At 44.4% G+C, this 20,521-nt stretch overlaps 1 protein-coding gene across 6 annotated transcripts in view; it reads left to right on the top strand.

Moving 5' to 3' along the window:
- The window catches only part of LOC138288169 (golgin subfamily B member 1-like), a 379,608-nt gene that overhangs the window by 326,291 nt on the left and 32,796 nt on the right, over positions 1-20,521 (top strand). For all 6 annotated transcript variants that reach the window (XM_069229484.1, XM_069229482.1, XM_069229483.1 and 3 more), the window contains 2 exons: positions 13,579-13,676; positions 19,891-20,025. In XM_069229484.1, the coding sequence (XP_069085585.1) occupies positions 13,579-13,676; positions 19,891-20,025 (233 nt within the window). The remainder of the gene's footprint in view (positions 1-13,578; positions 13,677-19,890; positions 20,026-20,521) is intronic.

The following is a 20,521-nucleotide window of genomic DNA, read 5'->3' as shown; positions in this document are numbered from 1 at the left end:
TCCATCTAAATCAAACAGTGGAACTTCCAGTGTTCTTTCCACAGCCAGATACCGTAGCTGAAAGGGCACTACATACACTAGATGTCAAGAGAGCATTAATGTATTACATTGACAGAACAAAGAACATCAGAAAGACTAAACAACTATTTATTGCATTTCAAAAACCTCATGCAGGAAACCCAATATCAAAACAAGGTATAGCCAGATGGATAGTTAAATGCATCCAAATCTGCTACCTTAAAGCTAAACGGCAGCTGCCCATTACACCAAGGGCACACTCAACCAGAAAGAAGGGTGCTACCATGGCCTTTCTAGGAAACATCCCAATGCAAGAAATATGTAAGGCAGCCACATGGTCTACGCCTCACACATTCACCAAGCACTACTGTGTAGACGTGTTATCCGCACAACAAGCCACAGTAGGTCAAGCCGTATTAAGAACATTATTTCAAACTACTTCCACTCCTACAGGCTGAGCCACCGCTTTTGGGGAGATAACTGCTTACTAGTCTATGCAGAACATGCGTATCTACAGCGACAGATGCCATCGAACTGAAAATGTCACTTACCCAGTGTACATCTGTTCGTGGCATCAGTCGCTGTAGATTCGCATGTGCCCACCCGCCTCCCCGGGAGCCTGTAGCAGTTTGGAAGTTACCTTTAACTATTTGTATATGTATCATCTCAACCTTAAATAGGTGCATACTTAGTCACTCCATTGCATGGGCACTATTACTACAATTCAACTCCTACCTCACCCTCTGCGGGGAAAAACAATCGAAGATGGAGTCGACGCCCATGCGCAATGGAGACAAAAGGAGGAGTCACTCGGTCCCGTGACTCGAAAGACTTCTTCGAAGAAAAACAACTTGTAACACTCCGGCCCAACACCAGATGGCGAGCTATGCAGAACATGCGAATCTACAGCGACTGATGCCACGAACAGATGTACACTGGGTAAGTGACATTTTCATTATATTTCACCCACATTTTTATCCCTCAATTATAATTATCTGGTATTCCGTTCCGCTGAATCTGCTGTTACTAGGGCATCACCCCACATTCAGCAGTTCAGTTATGACTTTCCAAAGGTTGTGAGATTAGTGTAGCACACTGGAGTCCGAATAGGTTTGTGGACATGTGGTATCCGTATAACTCTGTCATCTTTAATATAAGCTAATTTATTGCAAAAATAAAGTATTTTGAGGTGAGTAAAACACTTTGAAGAAAAATCTAGGGAGAAACCATTTCTTTGCAGTTCAGGAACTGACGTCTCCCAGGTGCACAGCTTTAGGCATTGTTCATTTTAAAAACAAATACTAATAAAAGATCTTTACTAGTACGCCTCACCTGACCGAAATATGTCAGTCAAGAGCCTCTTGCCCCGGTCTTTCCACCTACCTTCATTCATGGAATAAGAAATACTGTTAGAAGTACTACTTGTATACTAAATGTCACACCAAGTGACTCGCCAGTTGAGCCTCCACTTTGTTATTGAAGACTTTTCCTCCCATCTCTATCATACCTGTGACTACTCTTTGAAGGATATGATACTACACAGTCCTTTAAGACTAGGCCCTAAAACTACTTTTAAGATACCTGTAACTTCTATACCTCTGACCAAATCGCTAGAAAAAGCCAACCAGAATTAGTGATTGTTTTCAAAATAAATCATCGTTCCACAATGTTTGCTGTTTCTAAGTGCTGTATGTAATAGGTGTTCCTGTATCTCAATGTATTAATATATTCTTTATTAGCCTCGGAAGGGTGAAAAGTTCAGTTAGACTTTATGGGATTCAAACCTTTAACCTGCAGGTCACACCTGATTGCCCTGAATTCCAGCACTTTGGAAGGATGTTCTTCCTGTGCAGATGATACTTAGCTTTCCATTAGTTTAGAAGGGCATATTTGTAAGTCTAAACTTCTGCCAGCTGATTTTCTGATTGAAACCAGAATAGTGACCAGCAGGCTGAGACTAAATTCTGCTAGCACTGAGGTCCTACTCAACAGCGCCCACAAGACAAGCCAATCTTATCTAGTGAATTATTTTCCTGAGTTCTTTGGGACATTATTTCTTCAGAAGCAAAACAGGAAGAAATATAGAAGTTATGCTGGTCCTTAATATGAACAGAAAGGCAAATATGGGCTATGGTACTTGTGGGCTTCCAAGAGTGGAAGGGGATAAGCCAAGTCACTGCTTAGTCTGCTGTGGAGTTTGTTTAGAAGTTTGATACTTCCTTCTATTTTTGGGGTACTGCCCCTATATGTGCCCCTAAAACCACCTCATTGGTATTGTAGATGTCTTTTTTCTGGCTGAGCCATGGCCTTCTGGCAGTGGCATACCCAAGACCTTATGCTTGTGTCTTTGTGATGGTACAGGGGCAGGCGTACTCACATGCTGTCCTGCTGTGATCGGTCTGTCTTCCTCAGATTCTTGGTCGGAGTCGGAACCTCGGACGGAGACTACTGTCTGCATGATCTCTTCCTCCTCCACGTCAAGATGTTCAGACCTTCTGGACGCCACCTCAAGTCTTCGTTCCCTCCTGTCTCTAAGCGTCTTTTTGGACCGGAAGGATCGACAGGCCTCAGAATTTTCTTCAATGATCTGGGGAAAGGCAAAGATTACATACGAGATGTTGCTCTGTATAAGGGAATTTTGTGTGGCACCGAGGACAGAATCGGAAAGGAGTCTGATCCATGAGGCTTCCACGCGATTGGCCTGACTAGGCCCGAGTTGGGCGAGCGCCCCCAAAGGGCGAGTAAAGTTGTCTTCTCCGACGGTACCAACCTACCAACCACAATACCAACAAGGTGGTTTTAGGGGCACATATAGGGGGCAGTATCCCAAAAATAGAGAGAAATGTCAAACTTCTAAACAAACTCCGCAGCACCCTAAGCAGTGACTTGGCTTATCCCCTTCCACTCCACACACCTCCTTTGGGGGGAATATTGCAACAGTTCCACACCAATTGGCAAAACATTACCACAGACAATTGGGTACTATCAGTTATCCACAATGGTTATTGCCTAGAATTGATTCAAACTCCCCCAAACATTCCTCCAAAACAACACAAACTATCCACAGAACACATCCTGTTACAGGAAGAAGTCAAGTCTCTATTACTCAAACAAGCAATAGAACCCGTCCCACAAGATCAAGTAGGGGCAGGAGTTCATTCTCTATACTTCCTGATTCCCAAAAAAGACGGATCTCAGGATCCTCAATCTTTACATCCTGTCAGAACATTTTCACATGGTAACTCTTCAAGATGTTATCCCACTACTCCAAAAACACGATTTCATGGCAACATTAGACCTCAAGGATACGTATTTTCATATACCCATCCACCCTGCGCACAGAAAATATCTCAGGTTTGTCATTCAAGGAAAGCACTATCAGTTCAAAGTGTTGCCCTTTTGAATAACAGCACCCAGGGTATTCACAAAGTGCCTACCGGTAGTCTCAGCCTACCTAAGAAGACAACATATACATGTCTTTCCATATCTAGACGATTGGCTAATAAAATCACACAGTCATACGCAGTGTCAAAACCATACGCATTACGTTATACAAACCCTGTACATGCTAGGGTTCTCAATAAATTACCAAAAATCGCATCTACAACCTGCACAAATACAACAGTATCTCGGTGCAATACTAAACACTCAAAAAGCGCTAACATGTCCAAATATGCCGATAATACAAGCAATCCAGGACATAATCACACAGATACAGACAAATCAACAGAACACTGTCAGATTTGTCATGAAAATTGTTGGCATGATGGCATCATGTATTGCAATTGTTCCACACGCAAGACTAAACATGCGGCCCTTACAACAGTGCCTTGCACAACAATGGTCACAAGCGCATATTCAACTTCAAGATCTAGTGTTGATAAACCGCCAAACATGCATGTCCCTTCAGTGGTGGAATTCCACAAATCTAAACAAAGGGCGGCCATTTCAAGACCCTGTGCCTCAGACCATAACTGCAACAGATGCATCGATGATTGGTTGGGGAGCTCACCTCAACAATCACAACATTCAAGGACAATAGGATGCAAAACACAAACAGCTACACATATATCACTTGGAATTGTTAGCTGTCTTCCTAGCACTCAAGGCTTTTCAGCCTCTTTTCACACAGAAGAATAGACAATATGACAACCATGTATTACCTAAACAAACAAGGAGGGACACATTTGTCCCATCTCTCCCTTCTAGCCCAGAAAATTTTGAAATGGGCAATCCACAACCAAATTCACCTGGTAGCACAATACATTCCAGGGATACACAACCATTTGGCAGATGTTCTCAGCAGAAATCATCAACAGACACACGAGTGGGAAATTCACCCTCAAGTACTTCAGAAATACTTTCAACAATGGGGAACACCAAACATAGACCTGTTTGCCACAAGCGAAAATGCAAAATGCCAAAACTTCGCATCCAGACACCCACATCCCCTATCCAAGGGCAATGCTCTATAGATCAATTGGTCAGGGATATTTGCTTAAGCTTTTCCCCCTCTCCCACTCATTTCATTTGTAGTTAACAAATTGCGTCAAACTGGACTCAATATGATACTCATAGCACCAACATGGGCCCGTAAACTGTGGTACACAACATTGTTAGACCTGTCAGTAGTACCACACTCCAAACTCCCAAACAGGCCAGACCTGTTGACAAAAAAACAAAGGACAAATCAGGCACCCAAATCCCAACACACTCAATCTGGCGATTTGGCTCCTGAGGTCATAGAGTTTGGATATTTACAACTGCCATCAGAATGTATGGACGTTATTAAACAAGCAAGAACAACTAGACAGTGCTTTGCTAACAAATGGAAAAGATTTGTATATTTCTGTCAATCTAAACAAATTGACCCTCTTACAGCATCAATACAAGCTACTGTATGTTATTTACTTCATTTACAGAAATCAAATTTAGCATTCTCTTCCATAAAAATACATCATACTGCAATTTCAGCATATTAACAAAATATTCAGCACAGCTCCTTATTTAGAGTTCCTGTTATTAAAGCTTTCATGGAAGGCTTAAAACGCATCATTCCACCCAGGACACCACCAGTTCCCTCTTGGAATTTAAACATAGTGCTTACGTGACTTATGGGCCCTCCATTTGAACCTATGCACTCATGCCAAATGCAATTCTTAACATGGAAGGTTGCCTTCCTAGTTGCAATTACGTCATTGCGAAGAGTCAGTGAAATTCAAGCATTGACTATTAAAGAACCGTTCATACAAGTACACAAACATAAAGTTGTACTAAGAACAAACCCCAAATTTCTTCCAAAGGTAGTATCGCCTTTTCATATAAATCCAACAGTGGAACTACCACTCTTCTTCCCACAGCCAGATTCTGTGGCAGAAAGAGCTGTACATACATTAGACATTAGAAGAGCACTAATGTACTGTATACACAGAACAAAACCATTCAGAAAAACAAAACAGCTGTTTGTAGCTTTTCAAAAACCTCATACAGGTAACCCCATTTCAAAACAAGGATTAGCAAGATGGATTGTAAGATGCATCCAAACATGCTACATTAAAGCCAAAAGACAACTTTTAGTTACTCCTAAAGCACATTCTACAAGGAAAAAAGGTGCTACAGTGGCTTTTTTAAGAAATATACCAATGGTTGAAATATATAAAGCAGAAACTTGGTCAACACCACATACATTCACTAAACACTACTGTGTAGATGTTTTAGCAACACAACAAGCCACAGAAGGTCAAGCTGTACTCAGAACATTATTTCAAACAACTTCAACTCCTACAGGCTAACCACCGCTTTTATGGGAGGACAAACTGCTTTGTAGTCAATGCAAAGCATGTGTATCTGCAGCTACACATGCCACTGAACGGAAAATGTCACTTACCCAGTGTACATCTGTTCATGGCATGTTCCGCTGCAGATTCACATTAGTAGTCCTTTAAGTTAACAACACTTGTACATATCTATATATATATATATATATATCTATATATATATATATATATATATATATATATATATATATATATATATATATATATATATATATATATAGATATATATATATATATATATGTTCAATGGCATGTGTTGCTGCAGATACACATGCTGTGCACATCCCGCCATCTGGTGTTGGGCTCGGAGTGTTACAAGTTGTTTTTCTTCGAAGAAGTCTTTTTTCGAGTCACGAGACCAAGGGACTCCTCCTATTTCGACTCCATTGCGCATGGGCGTCGACTCCATCTTAGATTGTTTTTTTTCCTCCATCGGGTTCGGACGTGTTCCTTTTCGCTTCGTGTTTCGGGTCGGAAAGTCAGTTAGAATCTCGGAAAAATCGTCGGTATTGTTTGCGTTCGGTATCGGGTTAGTTACAACAGATCGACACCGAATTAAGAAGAGCTCCAGTAGCCCTTCGGGGTTTTCTTCCATCCCCGTCGGGGCCTGGTCGGCCCGGCCACGTGTCTCTTCAAGGCTGATGGAACGGACCCCATTCCGCTTCTGTCCAAAATGCCATAACAAGTATCCATATACAGATCAACATCTGGTCTGTAACTTGTGTTTGTCACCCGAACACAAGGAGGATACTTGTGAGGCCTGTCGAGCGTTTCGGTCCAGGAAAACACTCAGGGACCGAAGAGCAAGAAGACTGCAAATGGTGTCGGCGCCGACAGGACAAGAGCGTTTCGAGGAGGAGGAAGAAACATTCTCCACCCAGGAGTCGGACTCTGAGGAGATCGATCCCGAGGAAACGCCGAAAACCGTGAGTAAGACGTCGAAACAAAGAACTCACGAGAAAAGCGCTAAAGCCCAGGGGATGCCACCGCCAACAGGCCATGGCTTAACCCGAAAAGTAAGTGACCGTTCATCGGCACCGAAAAAGGGTGAGCTGGTGTCGAAGTCATCCGACTCCGGTCGAGATACCGGCACACAGCAATCTCGGGCCCGAGATAGTGGCTCAGAGAAGATTCGGCACCGAGACAGCGGCACCGAAACAGGTCGGCACCGAGAGAGCACGACACCGAAAATAAAAAAGGTTTCGTCGGAGCCGAAAAAAGCAGCTGAAAAGGTTTCAGTACCGAAATATCCGGCCTCGGAACCGAAAACAAGTTCCTACACTGAGGAACAAGGACTGTCCACACAAATGAAGACACATAGATTTGGACAGGAATTACAGGCAATAGAGCCAGATCACACACAAAGACGGCCCTTTATTCAAAAAGATACAGGAAAGATCAGCACTCTTCCTCCAGTCAAAATGAAACGCAAGCTTGCCTTCCAAGACAAAGACAAACAGCTACACGCAAAGGTGGCTAAACAAGTAACACCGCCACAATCCCCACATCACTCTCCGCAACCATCACTGGTAGCCACTCCACCAATGATGCAATCCCCAACTCATACAGGAATGAGTCAAGATAACCCTGACGCATGGGACCTTTATGACGCACCAGTGTCAGATAATAGTCCAGAATGCTATCCAGCTAAACCATCGCCACCAGAGGATAGTACAGGCTACGCACAGGTGGTGTCAAGAGCAGCAGCATTTCATAATGTCAGCCTTCATTCTGAGCCCATTGAAGACGACTTTCTTTTTAATACACTGTCGTCCACACACAGCCAATATCAGAGTCTTCCTATGCTACCCGGAATGCTAAAACACTCCAAACAAGTGTTTGAGGAGCCTGTTAAAGGGAGAGCCATTACTCCAAGAGTAGATAAAAAATATAAACCGCCACCAACAGACCCAGTGTACATTACACAACAGCTAACACCAGACTCTGTTGTAGTGGGAGCAGCGCGCAAAAGAGCCAACTCTCATACTTCAGGAGATGCACCACCTCCAGATAAAGAAAGTCGAAAATTCAATGCTGCAGGCAAAAGGGTGGCGGCACAGGCAGCAAACCAGTGGCGTATTGCAAATTCGCAAGCTTTGCTAGCCAGATATGATAGGGCCCATTGGGATGAGATGCAACACCTTATTGAACATTTACCCAAGGAGTTCCAAAAAAAGAGCGCAGCAAGTAGTAGAAGAAGGACAGGGTATCTCCAATAATCAGATACGGTCAGCAACGGATGCTGCAGACACAGCTGCTAGAACTGTCAACACAGCAGTAACAATAAGGAGACATGCATGGCTGCGTACATCAGGATTTAAACCAGAAATACAGCAAGTTGTGCTAAATATGCCATTCAACGGACAGCAGTTGTTTGGGCCGGAGGTGGACACTGCGATCGAAAAACTTAAGAAAGACACTGACACGGCCAAAGCCATGGGCGCACTCTACTCCCCACAGAGCAGAGGCACATTTCGAAAGACACGATTTCGAGGGGGGTTTCGAGGGCAAACCACAGAAGCCACAACCTCACAAACAAAGCCCACTTACCAGAGCCAGTATCAGCGGGGAGGTTTTCGGGGACAATATAGAGGGGGACAATTTCAAAGGAATAGAAGAAAGTTCCAAAGTCCCAAAACTCCTCCAAACAAGCAGTGACTTCAAGGTCACAAATCCCCAACACATAACACCTGTAGGGGGGAGACTAACCAAGTTTTACAAACATTGGGAGGAAATAACAACAGACACTTGGGTCTTAGCAATTATCCAGCATGGTTATTGCATAGAATTTCTCAAATTCCCTCCAAACATCCCACCGAAAACACACAATATGTCAAAACAACATATAGATCTTCTAGGACTAGAAGTTCAGGCATTGCTACAAAAAGAAGCAATAGAGTTAGTACCAAAACAACAAATAAACACAGGAGTTTACTCCCTGTACTTTCTGATACCCAAAAAAGACAAGAGTCTGAGACCTATACTAGATCTCAGAACATTAAATACCTACATCAAATCAGATCACTTTCACATGGTTACATTACAAAACGTAATCCCACTGCTCAAACAACAAGACTACATGACAACACTAGACCTAAAGGATGCATATTTCCATATACCAATACATCCTTCACACAGAAAGTACCTAAGGTTTGTATTCCAAGGGATACATTACCAATTCAAAGTGTTGTCATTCGGAATAACAACTGCACCAAGAGTTTTTACAAAATGCCTAGCAGTAGTAGCTGCACATATCAGAAGGCAGCAAATACATGTGTTCCCGTACCTAGACGACTGGTTAATCAAAACCAACACGCTAAGACGGTGTTCACAACACACAAAATATGTCATAGAAATCCTCCACAAACTAGGTTTCTCAATCAACTACACAAAGTCACACCTTCTGCCGTGTCAAACACAGCAATACTTAGGAGCAACAATCAACACAGCAAAAGGGATTGCCACTCCAAGTCCACAAAGAGTTCACACATTTCACAATGTGATACAAACCATGTATCCAAATCAAAAGATACAAGTCAAACTGGTGATGAAACTACTAGGCATGATGTCTTCATGCATAGCCATTGTCCCAAACGCAAGGTTGCACATGCGGCCCTTACAACAGTGCCTAGCATCACAATGGTCACAAGCACAGGGTCAGCTTCTAGATCTGGTGTTGATAGACCGCCAAACATACATCTCGCTTCAATGGTGGAACAGTATAAATTTAAACCAAGGGCGGCCTTTCCAAGACCCAGTGCCACAATACGTAATAACAACAGATGCTTCCATGATAGGGTGGGGAGCACACCTCAATCAACACAGCATCCAAGGACAATGGGACATACAGCAAAAACAGTGACATAAATCACTTGGAACTGTTAGCAGTATTTCTAGCGCTCAAAGCATTTCAACCCATAATAAGACACAAACACATTCTTGTCAAAACAGACAACATGACAACAATGTATTACCTAAACAAACAAGGAGGCACACACTCGACACAGTTGTGTCTCCTAACACAAAAAATATGGCATTGGGCGATTCACAACCACATTCGCCTAATAGCACAATTTATTCCAGGAATTCAGAACCAGTTAGCAGACAATCTCTCTCGGGATCACCAACAGATCCACGAATGGGAGATTCACCCCCAAATAGTAAACACTTACTTCCAAATGTGTAGGAACACCACAAATAGATCTATTTGCAACAAAAGAAAACTCAAAATGCCAAAACTTCACATCCAGGTACCCACAAGATCAGTCTCAGGGCAATGCGTTATGGATGAGCTGGTCAGGGATATTTGCTTACGGTTTTCCCCCTCTCCCACTCCTTCCATATCTAGTAAACAAATTGAGTCAAAACAAACTCAAACTCATACTAATAGCACCGACATGGGCAAGACAACCTTGGTACACAACACTACTAGACCTCTCAGTAGTACCTCATGTCAAACTACCAAACAGACCAGATCTGTTAACACAACACAAACAACAGATCAGACATCCAAATCCAGCATCGCTGAATCTAGCAATTTGGCTCCTGAAATCCTAGAATTCTGACACTTAGACCTCACACAAGAATGTATGGAGGTCATAAGACAAGCTAGGAAACCTACCACTAGACACTGCTATGCAAATAAGTGGAAAAGATTTGTTTATTACTGCCATAATAATCAAATTCAACCCTTACACGCATCTGCCAAAGATATAGTAGGATACTTACTACAATTGCAAAAGTCAAAGCTAGCTTTCTCTTCAATAAAGATACATCTGACCGCAATTTCAGCCTACCTGCAAATTACGCACTCAACTTCATTATTTAGGATACCAGTCATAAAAGCATTTATGGAAGGCCTAAAAAGAATTATACCACCACGAACACCACCAGTTCCTTCATGGAACCTCAACATTGTCTTAACACGACTCATGGGTCCACCTTTTGAGCCCATGCACTCTTGTGAAATGCAATATTTAACATGGAAAGTTACATTTGTGATTGCCATCACATCTCTAAGAAGAGTGAGTGAAATTCAAGCATTTACCATACAAGAACCATTTATTCAAATACACAAGCATAAAGTAGTTCTACGGACAAATCCACATTTTTTACCAAAAGTGATCTCACTGTTCCACTTAAATCAAACGGTAGAATTACCAGTGTTCTTCCCACAGCCAGATGCTGTAGCTGAAAGAGCACTGCATACATTAGACATCAAAAGAGCACTAATGTACTACATTGACAGAACAAAACTAATTCGAAAAACAAAACAACTATTTATTGCTTTCCAAAAATCTCATACAGGGAATCCAATTTCTAAACAAGGCATTGCTAGATGGATAGTTAAGTGTATTCAAACCTGCTATCTTAAAGCAAAGAGAGAGTTGCCTATTACACCAAAGGCACACTCAACCAGGAAAAAAGGTGCTACCATGGCCTTTCTAGGAAATATTCCAATGAACGAAATATGTAAGGCAGCAACATTGTCTACGCCTTATACATTTACCAAACACTACTGTGTAGATGTGTTAACGGCACAACAAGCCACAGTAGGTCAAGCTGTACTACGAACACTATTTCAAACAACTTCAACTCCTACAGGCTGAACCACCGCTTTTGGGGAGATAACTGCTTACTAGTCTATGCACAGCATGTGTATCTGCAGCTACACATGCCATTGAACGGAAAATGTCACTTACCCAGTGTACATCTGTTCGTGGCATTAGTCGCTGCAGATTCACATGCGCCCACCCGCCTCCCCGGGAGCCTGTAGCCGTTTAGAAGTTGATCTTGAACATTTGTAAATTTGTAAATATATTACTTTAAACTTCATTATGTACATACGTATTCACTCCATTGCATGGGCACTATTACTAGCATACACAACTCCTACCTCACCCTCTGCGGGGAAAACAATCTAAGATGGAGTCGACGCCCATGCTCAATGGAGTCGAAATAGGAGGAGTCCCTCGGTCTCGTGACTCGAAAAAAGACTTCTTCGAAGAAAAACAACTTGTAACACTCCGAGCCCAACACCAGATGGCGGGATGTGCACAGCATGTGAATCTGCAGCGACTAATGCCACGAACAGATGTACACTGGGTAAGTGACATTTTCCATATACATATACAGTATATATATATGTATATATATATATATATATATAATATATAGATTTGCATTAGCATGGACATCTCTTTTCTTTAATACCTGTATACTCTATCACTCCTACCTTACCCTCTGCGGGAAAACAATCTAACATGGAGTTGATGCCCATGCGCAATGGAACCGAAGAGGAGGAGTCACTCCATCCTGTGACTCGAAAACACTTCTTTGAAGAAAAACAACTTGTAACACTCTGAGCCCAACACTAGATGGCAGAAGTATAATGCACAGCATGTGAATCTGCAGCGGAACATGCCATGAACAGATGTACACTGGGTAAATGACATTTTCCATTCCTAACCTCACCCACCTGCGGGAAAACAATCTAACAAGGGACTTGATGCCCATGCACCGTATCATCAAGAGGAAAAGTCTCTTGATCTCGTGACTCGAAAAGATTATGCAAACAAAAACAACTTGCAACACTCCGAGCCCAACACTAGATGGCGGACTTATGCAAAGCATGAAAATCTACAGCACTACATGCCATGAACAGATGTAACATTTTCCTTCCAAAGCGACCTTGGTGTGTTCCCATAGGTTGCTAGGGCTTTTGGGGTTCTCAGTTCTGCAGTGGGGTAGTCCAATATGGTGTGGTTTTCATCTCCATTGGGTAGGGATTTCCTTCCACATTGCACCATCCATGCATGTTATAGGATACCCTCTAATACTCTCTGGTAGGTTTGTTGTCCTCTAGACACTTTCTTTCAGAGTCTAGACTGCAGAAAGAAATGTGAGATAGTCTGTCCATTTTTTTTTATTGTCCTCTGAGATACAGGTATAAGCTCATCTCGTTGGCCTAGGGAAATCTAATAGTGTGTGTCTCCAAAAGGGGTGCGTGTTGAAAGAACTGTACTTTGGAAACATCTGGCTTCTCTTCTTTCTTTTGTATCTCTTGGTGTCCTTTTGAACCAAACAGCTTGGCTGCAGCCTTTCACCTTAATACTTGCAGTCACATTGTTCTTGCTAGCCCCGCGTCTGCCTTTGATAAAATAAAAATGCATTTTGCTGAGTCATATTGGCTTATATATTTTCTTTCAGTTAGTAAAGCGCATAGACCACCAAACAATTTGATTTGAATACCCCTCATTCCGTTCATGGTTTAGGTGCCACACTTACCTAAGATCACACCCTTTGAGAGTATATCCTAGCTGTGCTGTCAGATTCTAGCTTGAGTCTGTGTTTCCTAAGAAATAACCACAGTACTGTTCTAGCATGTGGAACAGAAGATGTGTGCATGGTCTACCATCAGACTATTACTACTTGACAAAGCTTAATGTTTACATTCTTCAAAAATGAGGGATTGGTGGCAAATCACCTGAGGCTGTTGAGTTGCTTCAGGTGCCCATTTGACACTCCTGCACTGCCTTTTGATTTCAGTGCATTGTAACCCTTGCTGCCAAACATTACTACAGCAGTTATTTTGACAGCCTATTCAGTGACCTCCACTCACACAATGGGTCAACATCATGGTTCCTTGGTAATAACTTTTATGCTTCAGTGGAGCTAAGATTTGACTCTTTCCTTTAATTTCAATGATGTCTTTCTCCTCTAGGGTTACCCTATGACTGATTCAGCACCCGGAGCCCCCCAGGAGAAGAACGAACCCACAGCTGAGACTTATTCCATGGAAATAAAGGAACTAACCCTAAGGTAAGACCACTTTTCACCAGGACTATTTCTTTCTATGTTCTATTGACCCCCCTGCGTGCACAGAGGTAGGCATCTCTATCACTGTTCTGGATTAAGCTGTGATAATATGGAAAGAGTGTGCTTGAAGAAGTTATTCTTTGTTCCCCAAAATGCTAGGATTCAGGCCTTACAGCCTGAATTCGGTATGATCTCCTTATTATCAGAAACCCATTTTCTCTTATTAACAACGATGATCAACCCACATTTTCCACACACCGTGAGAGGCTTTCAATACCATCAAGAACCACTTTCATGTCAAATTGTTAAATTTGTTTTGCAGCTCTTTATTTACATTTTATGTTTTAAAAGGGGGAAGGTAAAATATTTGCTTATTGAGAATGCAAAAGCTCTCAGCCTACTGGCAGATAGGACTTACTTGCTGACCAAAATATCTGTAGTGCACTCTATTGAACACCTGGGAGAGCTGAGATTTACCCTTATTAAATTAAAATAGCAGACGGGATAATGAGAGACAGATGTTCACATTGGCATCAACCCACTCAGGTGAATCAACTTTCATTAGGACTCATCAAAATCAAGGTCTTTGCTCATGTACACTTGGTGTGAAATTGCTATAAGTTACATACTCCTTGATTGTTTACACTTTAAATAACTATTTAAAAGCTACAGTGTCTACTCAAGAACAGAAGCACTGGGCACTTCATTCAAAATGATGACCTTTGATGTCACTATTTCACTTTGCAGGTTTATTAATTGTTAGAATGGGGTCTCTAGTTGGCAGAGGTATTCACCTTTGTCCAAATAGGGACCACGATCCTATTCCGGGTAAGTCATACACAATCCAAATTACTCTGAGCCCACCCTCTGGTAGCTTGGCAATGAGCAGTCAGGCTTAACTTGGAAGGCAACACATAAAGTATTTTTGCAATAAGTCATGCAATAACAGTGAAAACACCACAAAAATACACCACATCGGTTTAGAAAAAAATATGATATTTATCTAGTTAAATTAAAGTCAAAACGATAAAGATCCAATAAGTACAAGTTGAGATATCACTTTTGTAAGTTTAAAAAGAGTCTTAGATCTTAAAAAGCAACAGTTGGCTCTTGTGTGCACAAAGTACCTGGTTTGCGTCAGAATTGCACACACGGAGACCGGAGAGGAGGAGATGCGTGGAAAAATAAGGTGTGTGGCGGTTTTCTGACACACCACAGACAATGCATCCTTTCTTTCTACGCTGCAAGGGGCTTTGTGTTGATTTATGGCACACAGGGGGTCATTCTGACCCTGGCAGTCCAAGACCGCCAGGGCCACGAATGACGGAAGCACCGCCAACAGGCTGGCGGTGCTTCAATCCCCATTCCGACCGCGGCGGTAAAGCCGCGGTCGGATTGCCGGGGCCGGCGGTCATCCGCCGTTTTAGCCCCGGCTTGGGGAATCCGCCAGGGCAGCGCTGCCCTGGGGATTCTGACCCCCGTACCGCCAGCCTGTTTCTGGCGGTTTCCACCGCCAGGAAGAGGCTGGTGGTAAGGGGTGTCCTGGGGCCCCCTAACAGGGCCCCATGAAGCTTTTAACTGTCTGCCTAGCAGACAGTGAAAAGCGCGACGGGTGCAACTGCACCCGTCGCACCGCCACAACACCACCGGCTCCATTCGGAGCCGGCTCCTGTGTTGCGGCCCCTATTCCCGCTGGGCCGGCGGGCGCTAACATGGTTAGCGCCCGTCGGCCCAGCGGGAATGTTGGAATGGGGGCAGCGGTATTTTGGCCGCATGGCGCCCAAATGCCGGTGCCCGCCAGAGTTGTAATGAGCCCCACAGTCTTGGGTCCTCACTGCCATGCGGGGTTCTTTTGACGCCCAGAAACAATATGTGGAAATGCTGAACATGCGGGATGAAGTCACAGGCATTGCGTCGATCTGGTAGGCGTTTAATTTTCTATTGCGCTGCGTCGATCCTTCACTCAGGACTTCGGGGTGAGTCGTTCCGGCACGGCTGTGCGTCGATCTGGAAGGGCTGTGCATCAAATTTCCAGTCACAACACAGGCGCTTCCCCGATCTTCATTTGGCAAGGCGGGCTGCGTTATTCCAGTTCAGCTGTGCAGTGATTTTCTCATCGCAAGGCAGGCTGTGTGTTGTTTCCGGAACAAAGAGTGTTCTTTTAGTGCATAAGGTCCCCTTTCAGTACAGGTCTGTCTGCCAGGGTACCAGTAGGGGGTTTGGCAGTCCATTGTGTGAGGGCAGGCCTTCCACCCTCCCAGCCCAGGAAGACCCATTCAGTATGCAGATGAGTGCAGGTGTGACTGAGTGTAGGAAGTTGGCTCTGTATGCACTATTTCAAAGTAAGGAATAGTATGCACAGAGTCCAAGGGTTCCCCTTAGAGGTAAGATAGTGGCAAAAAGAGATAATACCAATGCTCTATTTTGTGGTAGTGTGGTCGAGCAGTAGGCTTATCAAAGGAGTAGTGTTAAGCATTTGTTGTACATACACACAAGCAATAAATGAGGAACACACACTCGGAGACAATTCCAGGCCAATAGGTTTTTGTATAGAAAAATATCTTTTCTTAGTTTATTTTAAGAACCACAGGTTCAAATTCTACATGTAATATCTCATTTGAAAGGTATTGCAGGTAAGTACTTTAGGAACTTTGAATAATCACAATAGCATATATACTTTTTACATAAAACACAAATAGCTATTTTAAAAGTGGACACTGCAATTTTCACAGTTCCTGGGGGAGGTAAGTTAAGGTTAGTTCTTGCAGGTAAGTAAACCACCTACGGGGTTCAAATTGGGGTCCAAGGTAGCCCACCGTTGGGGGTTCAGAGCAACCCCATAGTTACCACACCAGCAGCTCAGGGCCGGTCAGGTGCAGAGTTCAAAGTGGTGCCCAAAACACATAGGCTTCAATGGAGAAGGGGGTGCCCCGGTTCCAGTCTGCCAGCAGGTAAGTACTCGCGTCTTCGGAGGGCAGACCAGGGGGGTTTTGTAGGGCACCGGGGGGGACACAAGTCCACACAGAAAGTACACCCTCAGCAGCGCGGGGGCGGCCGGGTGCAGTGTGCAAACAAGCGTCAGGTTTGTAATAGGAATCAATGGGAGACCAAGGGGTCTCTTCAGCGGTGCAGGCAGGCAAGGGGGGGGCTCCTCGGGGTAGCCACCACCTGGGCAAGGGAGAGGGCCTCCTGGGGGTCACTCCTGCACTGGAGTTCCGAACCTTCAGGTCCTGGGGGCTGCGGGTGCAGGGTCTTTTCCAGGCGTCGGGATCTGGGAATCAGACAGTCGCGGTCAGGGGGAGCCTCGGGATTCCCTCTGCAGGCGTCGCTGTGGGGGCTCAGGGGGGACAACTTTGGTTACTCACAGTCTTGGAGTCGCCTGGGGGTCCTCCCTGTAGCTTTGTTTCTTCACCAGTCGAGTCGGGGTCGCCGGGTGCAGTGTTGCAAGTCTCACGCTTCTGGCGGGAATTGCAGGGGTCTTTAAAGTTGCTCCCCTGGAAACAAAGTTGCAGTCTTTGTTGAACAGGGCCGCTGTTCTCGGGAGTTTCTTGATCCTTTTAGAGCTGGGCAGTCCTCTAAGGATTCAGAGGTCGGTGGTCCTTGGGGAAAGCGTCGCTGGAGCAGTTTTCTTCCGAAGGGGGGAGACAGGCCGGTAGAGCTGGGGCCAAGTCAGTTGGTGTCTCCGTCTTCTCTGCAGGGTTTTTCAGCTCAGCAGTCCTCTTCTTCTTAGGTTGCAGGAATCTGAGTTCCTAGGTTCAGGGAAGCCCTTAAATACTAAATTTAAGGGCGTGTTTAGGTCTGGGGGGTTAGTAGCCAATGGCTACTAGCCCTGAGGGTGGGTACACCCTCTTTGTGCCTCCTCCCAAGGGGAGGGGGTCACATTCCTATCCCTATTGGGGGAATCCTCCATCTGCAAGATGGAGGATTTCTAAAAGTTAGAGTCACCTCAGCACAGGACACCTTAGGGGCTGTCCTGACTGGCCAGTGACCCCTCCTTGTTATTCTCATTATTTCCTCCGGCCTTGCCGCCAAAAGTGGGGCCGTGGCCGGAGGGGGCGGGCCACTAGCTGGAGTGCCCTGTGGTGCTGGAACAAAGGGGGTGAGCCTTTGAGGCTCACCGCCAGGTGTTACAGCTTCTGCCTGGGGGAGGTGATAGCATCTCCACCCAGTGCAGGCTTTGTTACTAGCCACAGAGTGACAAAGGCACTCTCCCCATGTGGCCAGCAACATGTCTCGAGTGTGGCAGGCTGCTAAAACCAGTCAGCCTACACGGGTAGTTGGTTAAGGTTTCAGGGGGCACCTCTAAGGTGCCCTCTGGGGTGTATTTTACAATAAAATGTACACTGGCATCAGTGTGCATTTATTGTGCTGAGAAGTTTGATACCAAACTTCCCAGTTTTCAGTGTAGCCATTATGGTGCTGTGGAGTTCATGTTTGACAGACTCCCAGACCATATACTCTTATGGCTACCCTGCACTTACAATGTCTAAGGTTTTGCTTAGACACTGTAGGGGCACAGTGCTCATGCACTGGTGCCCTCACCTATGGTATAGTGCACCCTGCCTTAGGGCTGTAAGGCCTGCTAGAGGGGTGACTTATCTATACTGCACAGGCAGTGTGAGGTTGGCATGGCACCCTGAGGGGAGTGCCATGTCGACTTACTCGTTTTGTCCTCACCAGCACACACAAGCTGGCAAGCAGTGTGTCTGTGCTGAGTGAGGGGTCTCCAGTGTGGCATAAGGCATGCTGCAGCCCTTAGAGACCTTCCCTGGCATCAGGGCCCTTGGTACCAGGGGTACCAGTTACAAGGGACTTACCTGGGTGCCAGGGTGTGCCAATTGTGTAAACAAAGGTACAGGTTAGGGAAAGAACACTGGTGCTGGGGCCTGGTTAGCAGGCCTCAGCACACTTTCAAATCAAAACATAGCATCAGCAAAGGCAAAAAGTCAGGGGGTAACCATGCCAAGGAGGGATTTCCTTACACTGAGTATCCTGTGTTTGTGGTTGTCTGGGTGAAATGCACAAGGAAGCTGTCAACCAGCCCATCTGTGGATTGGAGACAGGCTGTACGGCACAGATGGATTTTAAGTGCAGAGAAATGCTCACTTTCTAAATGTGGCATTTCTAAAATAGTAATATAAAATCCAACCTCACCCATAAGCAGGATTTTGTTTTTTATTCTGGCAATACTAAATATGACCTGGTTACCCCTTTCTGATCAGAATCTTCCACTCAAACAGTATATGAGGGTAGCCCTAATGCTATCCCTTGAAAGGAGCAGGCCTCACAGTAGTGGGAAACTAATTTAGGAGTTTTCCACTACCAGGACATATAGAACACACATGTCCTACCTTTTATATACATAGCACCCTGCCCTATGGGTTACCTAGGGCCTACCTTAGGGGTGACTTATATGTAGAAAATGGGGAGTTTAAGGCTTGGTAAGTACTTTTAAATGCTAAGTCAAAGTGGCAGTGAAACTGTACACACTGGCTTGCAATGACATTCCTGAGACTTGGTTGTGGGGCTACTTGTGTGGGTGGCACAATCAGTGCTGAAGGCCCACTAGCAGCATTTAATTTACAGGCCCTGGGCACATGTAGTGCACTTTACTAGGGACTTACAAGTAAATTAAATATGCCAGTGGGGTATGAGCCATTGTTACCATGTTTTGTAGGGAGAGAGCTCATGCTCTTTAGCACTGGTTAGCAGTGGTTCCGTGTCCAGAGTCCTAAAACCAGCAAAAATTAGGTTAGGAAAAAAGAGAAGGAGGAAGGCAAAAAGTTTGAGGGTGACCCTGCAGAGAGGCCATTTCCAACATTAATGCTATTCAGAAATCCTAGAATTATAAGCATAAAATTCTGGGGTATTTATTCCTCCAAGTTACAATTATTACTCTGTGTACCTGTAGAACCGGTGCTTGGACTATATTTTATTAGTCCATGGGGCTGCTGACTCACGTGTTTTGAATGGAATACAACCTAGCACCTAACTATGTTGTAATGCCGGGTTCTCTTAGTATGATTATGAAGAACCAATTTTTCACAAAAGCTTTTGTAATTCAGAAGATGTGATGTGGTTCTGGTGTGAATAGGGCAATATGAATGGTCACCTAATGCAACCTGGAGTACCTATGCTTTATCCAGTGATTATGGAGAGGTTACAGGAGTGACTGCAGTGACTAAGGAAGTCCACTAATGTAACTCCTTTGTTCTAGGCTGTCAGAAGCGCAGCAGCACCAGATCAGCAGTGAGCATGAGTTGCAGCGCCTTGAGAAACTGCTGAGCGAGGAACGGGACCAGCGTTTGGCAGCAGAAGAGGCTCTCTTCACATCAGAAGAGCATGTTAGAAGGTAAGAGGAGGTTGTATCACCTACTTCTCAAGGATGGGGCTGCAGGTTTGACATCCTCTCGATAAGCACAATGTAGGAGCAATGCATACAGTTAATAGTGAAGACATGCTAGCTTTGGGAGCTAACGTAAGAAGTGCTAACATTAGAGAATGATATAACTCTGCAATCTATGGGCATGGTGTTGGACTCCTTATGCAGTGGTTTAAGAGTGTGGCAAGTAGAGGGAGGTGCTTTAAAAGATTGGGGAGGTTGGTGGTATAGCACAGTGTGGGTGAGGAAGGCACCTCTGGCCATGTTGTAGTGGTGGATGATGTGATGGTATATTAGTTGTGAAAGATAACTCCGAAACATTGATTTTGGGGGTGCAAAATGCCTGCTATTTAGCGTTGGATGAGCAATGAATGTGAGAGATGATACAAGAGTGCTTGTATTTTGGAAAGGAGTAGAAAAATAGATGTCATTTAAGGATGGTAAATGAAGATTGGGTTGAGGGTGG

The sequence above is a fragment of the Pleurodeles waltl genome, chromosome 4_1 (assembly GCF_031143425.1).
Source record: "Pleurodeles waltl isolate 20211129_DDA chromosome 4_1, aPleWal1.hap1.20221129, whole genome shotgun sequence".
In the NCBI taxonomy this organism is placed as follows: domain Eukaryota; kingdom Metazoa; phylum Chordata; class Amphibia; order Caudata; family Salamandridae; genus Pleurodeles; species Pleurodeles waltl.
This window is presented reverse-complemented; position numbering and strand designations above follow the sequence as displayed.